Below are 9,743 nucleotides of genomic sequence, written 5' to 3'. Positions count from 1 at the left end.
TATTTGAAAGAGAGACCTTGAATTTTATTTGTGAGGAAGGCAAAGAGTGGGAGGGGGCAAGTGAGGGAAGGGGGGAGAGAGAGAGAGAGAGAGAGAGAGAGAGAGATTTTATTCGAGATGGAGAGGGAGTCACGGTTTGGGGGGAGAGAAAGATTGAGATATTGGAACCCCGTTTGAAAAAATAATTCTGTTTGGGGCCTCCCCGGTGGCCAGCGAGTTGGGCGCTGTGCTGTGAAGCTGTCCACGGCCTCTGCACCACGGGTTCGAATCCTGGCCAGCTGGGGAGCAACCCACATGCCGCAGCAGACCTCTCTTGCCTCACTCACTGCTCCCCACAGCAATATCTTGGTCTGTCTGCCTGTTCTGCTCCCCACTCTGTGTCTGGTGAAATCTCTCGTCCTCCTGCGCCTCTGGCCTATACCCCAGTTCTTGTATAAATAAAAATAAATCTTTAAAAAAAAAGCCTGTTTGACTTGTCTGTTTTAATGGGAACTGAAGTCTGGATGAAGGGGCCTATTATGGACATCATCCATAAACTCTAATCTCCAAACCAGCTTTCTCAAAAGATGGGATAGTTTTCTGGTTCATTGGTCAAACTCTCAGGCCTACTCCAAGGGTTGCGAAGAAATGACCCAGAACTAGAGAGTTGATTATCAACACAGTGAAAGAGAGGGTTTCAAAGAGCAAGAGAGGAGAGCAAGTCACGTGGGGAGGGGAGTGGAGAGTGGAGGGTGATTTTCCACCTTCGTAGTCACCAGGGGTGCTGTGGTGACTCCTCTTCTGATGGAGAAGAGAACTTACCTGGTCACCAACAACCTGCCTTTCACTCTTCTGAGAGCCACATTTCTCACCACTGCCTAGAAGAATACCTAAGTCAGAGGACTCACGCGTCCTTTCTGCCTGTTTTCTTCCTGGAGCCAGAGGGAGAAAGCTAAAGATGTAGGGGAAGGATTCATAGCAGAAGGGAAGGAAAGAAGGCAAAGGGAAGCAAAACAAAAAATAGACATAGAAACCGAGAAAGAATCCAGGATGAAAGGGGAGAGAAAGGCCACAGGAAAATAAAAGGCCAAGGCAGTACAAAAGAGAGAGTGAGAGAAGGAGAAAACTGAGGTATTGCTGAGGAAAGTTTCTCTCTTGAAGCCCTCCAGGTCCGTGAGTCAGACATGGCGCAGAGCGTGGAGAGAAGGGCAGGGAGATCCAGCGCGTGATCCCGGCCACCCTGGAGTCCAGCCCGATGGGAGTGCGCGCCCATGAGGTGAAGGCCGTGGGCCTGCTATGTTTCCTCCAGGTGAGTGGTGAGAAAGCAGGCATATGCCTTTGGGTTTGGGGAATTTTTATTTTAAAAATTTTCTCAGCTAGCTCCCCTCAGCGGTGTATTTCGTCAGTCTGTCTGTTCTGTTCCCCACTCTGGCTCTGGTGAATTATCTCACCCTCCTGTGCTTCTTACTGTACCCAGTGCTTGTATAAATAAATAGATAAATCTTTAAAAAAAATTTTCTTAGCTAAATGAGCTCTCACAAGAACCTGGTAAGGAGGTGGTGGTAGTGAGTGAGGGAAAATACAATTAAGTATTGGAGAAATGAATAATTAGAGTATTTCCTTAGTATTGGGGGCGTCATGGTGCATGTGTAGCTAAAAACAGCAGTGAGAAAGGAGACAGACATTTGGATAATCAGATACAAGTTGAATAGCGACGGAACTTCACAGATGCCACTTGTGTTTGCTTCTCTCTAGTATTTTATCTCCTATCCCACATAATCCAAAGTTAATTTTCAAAACTATGTAATTCCTGTAAACAGAATTTCCTACATCAGTCCTAATGCCATTGTAACAGTTTAGTTCAAATCAGAAATTAGTTAAGAGGGAATATTCTTTAAAAATACTTTGGACCTTTTATTACTCCCCACTATAAATCAGAAGCCCCTGAGTAACTCATTCACTGAGAAAAGGGTCGTTGAACACAGACATTCTGGACAATTGCTGTTTCTCTAATTACAAAATCATAAAAAGAAGAGGAAATGAGGAAACAAGATCGTGTCAGATTCTCTTTACAGCTCCTGATGGGGAATGGACTGTTTTGCTACCTATATACCAGTTAAGTTGAGGTCTGAAAATTCATTCTTTAATTCTTCTTATATTTCCTTTTCATTTCCTCTTCCTTTGTGCTCTCTCTCCTTCTCTTTTTACACAGATCTGAAAAGAGATATTTCATCTGCTGAGAGCTTTAGGATTTTCTTCCCTTTAGACAAGAGAGTGAAGTAGAGTGCCAGGGCTGCTTGAGGAAACACACCTTGTCACCCTCAATGGCCAACTATTTAAAATTAAATCCCAACCCAGGAGTTTCTCACATGTTATTTTCAGAGAACAGTTGTCTTTTGACAATCCTTTTCAACTGATTGGTAATGAAAATGGATGCCCCCTTCCCTTTTAACCCTTTTCCCCAACTCCAAATAGTGCAAATCTCTGATGATTTTTAGAGGATCTTTTTGGCTTCTGTCATTGATTTCCTGAAATATTAAATCATTCAAGTTCTTGGAAGAGAGAAACAATTTCTGGATTAAAAGTTTATCTAGAGAAGTCTTTGGAGGAGAAAGTTAGTGGAAATATAAAATACAAGGTAGAAGGAGGAGCAGGGTATTTTTTTAATGCAGGATTAAGAGAGACTTGATAGCATGTAAAGTGTTTGTTCAAGCAGATTTGTCCTTGATTCTATTAATCCTTTCAGCACATCCATGTGATATATCTTTATTTGAATTCTGGCTACATTTGTAGGTAGGTGCAGTTGATCATGTTAATTAAGGTCTTAGCCCCTTAATCTTTCAAAATTAGGTTAAATATATCCATCTACATGGCTCTTGTGATAAAATGTAGTGAAATATTAAAATTTCTTAGTCGTACTGGCGCAAAGTATTCAATAAATAATATCTTTCCTTTTTCTCTTGTACGGTGAGGTTTTGATATAGTGAAGGAATAAAAGCAAAAATCAAGTAAGTGGAATAGTATTCAGTTTACACTGGGAAAGCATTTCGATGGTAACACCAACCTGAGGGACAGATCAGGAAATTTCTAGAACAAATCGATATAAATGCTACCATAATCTCTCACTTACAAAACAAACTAAAGAAAGAGTAGCTATTTGCTTTTCCAGGTTCTTCCACTTCAAATGTAATCGTCAACAGGGTTGAAAAAGATGGAAACAACCAATTGTAAACTTGGCTGACCCTATGAACGGGTCCTCATAGTTATTTTGCTGCCAACTACTGATCCAACAGTCAAGAGAGATGACTGATAGGCTGCTGAGCAAAGAATATAAGACAATTTCCTTGTCTGAGACTATTTCCCTTCCTACAGCTTCCTCTGGCAAGATGTGAGGAGAACTGTGTTAGCCCTGAACAGTAAGTATGTGATAATCCAAAGTGGGAAGAAGGAGAGACAGACAAAAAAACATCACACCCACTCAGGGTCAAGATGTCATTAGACTTCCCTTTCTTTCAACTTAAATGGACATTAACCTATTCATCTCACAGATGGGTTATCTAAAAATAAAGACAGGCATTCATGTCATCGTAAATACTCAAAATAATACTGCTGACAGCATTTTTTCCACAGCCAATTTTTCCTATCAAAACAGCTGAATCAATCCTAGCTGTATACAGTCAGAGAGATTAGCAAGACTTTCTTACCCTTGTTTCTCTGTGACTCATCAAGACAGTCTGAGTTCAATAGCTAGTCACAGACAGATATCTTTGAGTAATTTCCAAAGTAACATCAATGTTTCAAATCTGAAAATCATTTTTTTTCACCTGTAGGGCATGTTAATATAAGGCAGATTTCATTTAGCAATTGCTTTGAGGTACTATTCCTTAATTTAAGCTTGTTACAATTAGGCCTTAGGTAGACGCAGAATTCATAAAGATAAAAATGGCTGAGATCCAGTCCACATAGAGAAGAACTGCTAAAAAAAAAAAAAAAAAAAAAAAACAAAGACAGTTTGAATAAAATACTTTATCGGGCTGAAGGAAAACAGACTAATCCATGAGAAAGGTTATCCAATAGCCAAGTCTGTTAAGCCCAGGGATATGCTGATGACTGCAGTTACTTGTTACATGTACATTGGTCTTGGCAACTTAGCACAGTTCTGAGTTTTCCAACACCCACCATCCTAAGCAGTCATTTTTAATAGTACCAGAATCGTGGCATTGCAGAACTTGAAGGGGCTTTATACAAATAGGGAATGCAAGAAAACCTCCAAGAGACAGAGTTTAGTGAAAACGCAACGTATGTCATCCAAATGTGCAGCCAGAAAGAGCGTATGAAAGTGAATTTCCGTAGGTTGTCATATTTGAAAGTATCATTGAATTTATTCATCTTCTAAGATAAATGTTTTCTATGCTCTCCGTCTCCCATCCCTATTTTATCCCACGCAATCCATGTTTTATAATCCCTATAGAGAAAATTTTAGTTATCATTTAACTAAGAGTATTTCAGTAGTTTTCATCATGGTAACTTTGGTTTCTATAATTTTCTCTCTTCTTGTTTGGCCTCAGTGGATATGTATATCAATTTTGATCCTGGATAGGAAAAGTTAGGACCATTTTTATGGTGGAAGTTTTTATGGTATTATGGTGGCCCTTTCTGAAAGAATTTGCAAAACAATTATAAACATCATTGTGTTGCTTTCATACTGTAGCTGAAATTTTATATTTAAAATTTATGTTTAAAATTTGGCCTCAAATATATACAAACCTTAACTTCTATGAGTATTTCCATATTCACTCCTTATAAACTTGTATTTCAAGTGCTTTCTTGCTAATTATAACCCTTTACAGTGGTCATGGTCACATTTCCTATTAACTCTGTTTTCATGATCACTGCTTTATTCTGTCTTCAAATGGTTTACAAATGCCATCTAATTCACTAGCAAAGGCATCCAATTTCACAATAGATTCAGTGGTGTCCAGTGAAGTTAACATGAACTGTGATGCTTGTATGACAACTAGGTATACTATGATATTGTAATTCATATTTCTCATTCTGAAATTACAACAGGTATTGACTATTATTTTTATTGCAAAATGCTTTATTCTTTCTTCATAGTTGTCTGACCACAGATTGGGTACATCTCTGGTATATATGGTAAGTTTCAGCGTTAATACCCAGAAAGACATTTCAAAGAGACTTTGCTTTTCTCAGAGGCATTATTTTCTTTATATTTTTTAGTTTGTTCACTTTTAAATGTATCGATGGGGGTGGGGTGGGGGGAGGGGTATGAGAAAGCCAGTCTATTTCCTAGTAACTCGAGTAAAATTTTTTTACTTCATCGCAAACCTATGTGACAATATGCCAGGATTTCCTATTTCAATACTATATCCTCAGCCAACATCAACAGATCATTGTGCACTTTCTGAGGGATGGCTCTAGAAGTAGCCACAGAGAAATTACTTCAGAAAAGATTAAGGGGCCTCCTTGGTGGCGCAAGGGTTTGAGATGCAGCACTATGCAGCTAACCCCAGCCACTACAGCACAAATTCAACCCCGGCCAGGGAGGTGACCCACATGGTGCAGCAGACCTCTCCTGACTTGCACGCTGCTCCCCTCAGCAGTGTATTTCAGTACATCTGCCTGTTCTGTTCCCCACTCTGTCTCTGGTGAGTCCTCTCACTCCCCACACCTCTGGCCTGTACCCCAGCTCTTGTATGCATAAATAAATAAATATTTATTTATTTAATATTTAATAATATTTAAATAAATATTATTTTAATATTTAAAAAGAAATATTAAATATTTAAATATTTAAAAAGAAAAGATTAAGCAGCCCCTCCAAAGCACATTGAATCTCTTACTAGTGGTACCAATGAACTGACTTATAGCCTTGCTGACAAAATAAAGAACTACATATGTGAAGACTTTGCAATTAAAATCTTAAAAAATTAAAATCTAAAATATTCAAACAAGAATGAAAATGCAGACAGATGCATCCTTTTTACATTGAAGACTGAGGGTGCTGCAGTTGGGCACAGACCAGATCCCCAGCCCAGGCTGCTCCGGTGTGCCCCCTGCAGGTTGCTGGTGGTAATTGGCGCGCTGCTGCTCCTGTGCGGCCTGACCTCGGTGTGTCTGCGCTGCTGTCTGAGTCGCCAGCAAAACCGGGAAGAGGAGGGCCAGCCACCCTATGAGGTGACAGTCATCGCCTTTGATCATGACAGCACCCTCCAGAGCACGATGACTTGTGAGTATGCTGAGATACCATGAGAGGGGTTGATTAGGTAAACAATAGATTCAAAGTATTTAAGGTCAACATGAAACTGAAGTTATCCAGGCAGATCAACACAGAGACCCTGGTGACAGACCAAACAGAACCAGTGTCTCCTGGGGAGATGGCAGTATGGACCAAGCCGAGTTCTAGAGCAACCGTCCTGCTGAGGCCTCTGCACACAGAATCCGTGGGATGCTATGCCTGGAACTGGTTTGAACTTACTGGAAAGTAAATAGAATTATGGATTTGTAAAACATATACAAAAATATATGATTAAGAACACTGATAGAAAAGCATTCTAGAGCTCAGTAGTTTTAATTCCCAGAAACCAAAGGGTGCCATCATGTGGACTCTCGCTGAGGCTGTAGTTTCAAATATTGGTCTGGCTGATGACAGAGTGAAGAAAGAAGTAAAATGTCTTACAGGAAAAATCACTCAGTATGTAGTTATTTTGGTAAAACTATTTCAAGCTCTGAGCATATTTTTCAAAAATATCTTGGATTCTGTTAAAAAATATTGATGTTTTCTATTTTTCTACTATTTTATATTTATAACAAATTAGTTATATATACTTTGGAATCTTTACTGTCTAAGTCTTGATGCACTAAGCATTAACATGTGATCAGAAAACACTCACCTGTATTTCCTTCTTTTCTCTTGTATTATATTCTTTCCTAAAATTGGAGAGTAAATCCCAAACAGAACAGCAGGTGGCGAAACACTGTGATTGTTTATTTAGAAAAGGACAATAAAATATTTCTTCCTTTTCCTTTTTTCACTGTCATTTTAGAGAAAAAAATGTATCAGAAATAAGTATTTTTTAACTGCATCATTTTTACTGAGGTAACCTTGGTTTACAATGAGGTATATGATTTAGGGATGCTGGTTCACACTTTTCAGATGTATGTCACCTCACCACACCCACCACCAAGGGCCCCCTAATCTCTCTCTCTTCCTCCCCCTTGAATAGCCTCAATTCTGCTGTCAGATTTCCAAGGCTTGGCTTTGCTTAGTTTTGTCTCTTCCTTTGTTTCTTTATATCCTGCACAGAGTGAAATCATGTATGTTTGTCTTTCTCTTTCTGCCTTACTTCACATAGCATCATCTGCTCCCGTGCCCTGCTCCGGTGCCACCCCTGTCATTGCAAACAGCAAGAAGAAATAAATGCTTCTAAGGAATTTGGGTTGGTGTAAAGGGCTCCATTTCTGTAAAGGGGAAATGAAAGGGTTGTGAGAAATGGGAACACAATTTAGATGATTTGAGGATTTGAGAGGACCGCATATTCTAACAGGGAGTGAAGTTAGTTTTTAAATAAGCCTCACAAGATTTGTATAACATTTTGTGGCTCAGAGTGACAATGAGTTTGGATGTGTGTAAAATGAAGGGAAAACAAGTGTGTGTCGTCTCTGACTTCTGGGGCTGTCGTGTTTACTTGGATTCTTTTCATCTTTCCTCATCAGCCCTGCAGTCAGTATTTGGCCCTGCGGCTCGAAGAATCCTGGCTGTGGCTCATTCCCACAGCCCCCTGGGCCAGCTGCCCTCCTCATTGGACACCCTCCCAGGGTATGAGGAAGCTCTGCACATGAGTCGTTTCACCGTGGCAAGATGTGGGCAGAAAGCACCAGACCTGCCCCCAGTGCCAGAAGAAAAGCAGCTGCCCCCTTCGGAGGAGTCTCTGAGAACAGAGCAGCCTTCCAGCTGATGGGGCCTCTGGTTTCATTAATGGTGTGGAGTATCCCCAGAATCTGTAAAGATTCACAGACAAAAGGAACAGCCCCCCAACCCCCATAACTTTCAGAAGATTCAGGATGGCATCTAAACATTATTCATGGAAAGATGGGTCACACCTCTTTATCTCCATATCCATGTACTTCCTGACGGAGAATGCTGTAGTCAGGAACTCTAGGATTCTAATCACCAAGAACCAGGGAATCATCAAAGGTATCTTGAATTCTTTCAGCTGTTGAGTTCCTGCATGCATATGATTCTGTGAGTTGCCTTCCCCTCTGCTAACTAATGGATGGTCACACCCTTGAGGAGACATACAAGAACATGGGTGCAGCTATAGACATCAGTGCACAGAAGTCACACACACTCCTCTTGAGTGTATCCTCATTTTATATTGAATGACAGTGATGATTTTGGATATCATCAAATATCTAACTGGACATCCAGAATTCAGAGGCGGGACTGAAGCTTTGAGCTAGCAACACAGTATTGTACTAAAATTCCAAATATCAAGTTCTTTCTTTCCCTTTGGCCTTACCCACCAGCAGTATGATAAATATGGAATGCAGTAACAATTCTATTAAGTTTTCAATTCCTCTACCCTGCAAATACATGCACAAACACATACAGACATGTACAGCCACCACCTTGCTGTTTTCCTTCCTGCTTTGACCATTTAAATTCAAGTGTCTGGCAGCACTCCATCTACCCACCTGTGACTATACAGGTGCTTCCTTTCACCAACTCTCTCCCTCTGCAGGTCAGCAGCTTCCTGCCTGCCTGTGACCTGTACCACGTCGGGACCTCTCTTTACTGACCTCCCTCAGAGGAGGCAGCTCTACTCAAGGCTGTCCACCCACAACCATGCAGGCCTCTTAGCAAATCTGTCTGTCCCTTTTGGGTCAGCTCTTCCTGCCCGCTTGTGTCTATGCAGGTGTCCTTCATTCTCTTGTCCCTTTCCCTAATAAACGTGCTCTTTAAATATAAAAACAAAAACAAAAATAAATAAATTCAAGTGTCTGTAGTAACACACCGTAGTCCTGACTGCTGACCTTTACTGCCACCCAGTGGAATGATAGTAGAATGCAGTCTCTGAACGCTGCTGCGCTGCTTTCCACTAGCCTGGAGGGATTCTGCCCCTGGGATCACCCTGCTGTGCAGTGCTAAGCTGTCCACATAACATTCTACCTCTAAAATGCGTTGTTGCTGAAAGGCTGAGGAAATGAAGTGTATTTGGGACAAAGCTACTGGCCTGTGGCCTTAGGTAGTCACTGAGTCTTTAGAATACAATTTTCTCATCTGTCAAATAGGGGAAAATGATTCCAAGGATTTTATGAGGATCAAATAAGCTAAATATACATGATAAGATTTGTAAAGTATTGCATACACGTATTTGTATTCCGACTGCTGACAACTCCTTTTCACCCACCAGCTGTGAAATCTACTGAGAGTTTTGTTCTGATTTGTCCTTTGCCCACCAGCCTGTTATGCTTTTGCTAAATCCCACCCACTGTAGCTTTATTTCATTAATAAATATTTGCTGATTGAGGTAAACAACTAAAAATATAGGGTTCCTCTTAATATTTTCTGTGTGGAAGTAAGTGTTATTTGAGAAACTCCTCATGGGGCAGTTAGCTCTAGGACTCAAGGACTGACTAGTACAGATCTTTATCAAATGCTTTCTTGGAATGCTCACTCAGGCAGAAGAGAAAATGTTCTGAATATAACCTGCTGGTAAGCTAAATTTATCTGAGTCATT

The 9,743-nt window shown here is 40.6% G+C and overlaps 1 protein-coding gene across 2 annotated transcripts; it reads left to right on the top strand.

Moving 5' to 3' along the window:
• Positions 1-712: 712 nt before the first annotated feature.
• Positions 713-9,533, top strand: TMEM52B (transmembrane protein 52B). 2 transcript variants are annotated; one of them, XM_037515308.2, is made up of 6 exons: positions 713-939; positions 1,141-1,288; positions 3,352-3,395; positions 5,098-5,136; positions 6,063-6,229; positions 7,717-9,533. In XM_037515308.2, the coding sequence occupies exons 2-6, from the start codon at positions 1,235-1,237 to the stop codon at positions 7,956-7,958; spliced, it is 546 nt and encodes a 181-aa protein (XP_037371205.1). In that variant the 5' UTR covers positions 713-939; positions 1,141-1,234; the 3' UTR covers positions 7,959-9,533. The 2 variants fall into 2 exon arrangements, with proteins under 2 accessions (XP_037371205.1, XP_037371204.1); XM_037515307.2 differs by having other exon boundaries at positions 713-1,288.
• The last annotated feature ends 210 nt before the right edge of the window (positions 9,534-9,743 follow it).

The sequence above is a fragment of the Talpa occidentalis genome, unplaced genomic scaffold (genome assembly GCF_014898055.3).
Source record: "Talpa occidentalis isolate TD23 unplaced genomic scaffold, MPIMG_talOcc4v2.1 talOcc4.16, whole genome shotgun sequence".
Taxonomy (NCBI): domain Eukaryota; kingdom Metazoa; phylum Chordata; class Mammalia; order Eulipotyphla; family Talpidae; genus Talpa; species Talpa occidentalis.
This window is presented reverse-complemented; position numbering and strand designations above follow the sequence as displayed.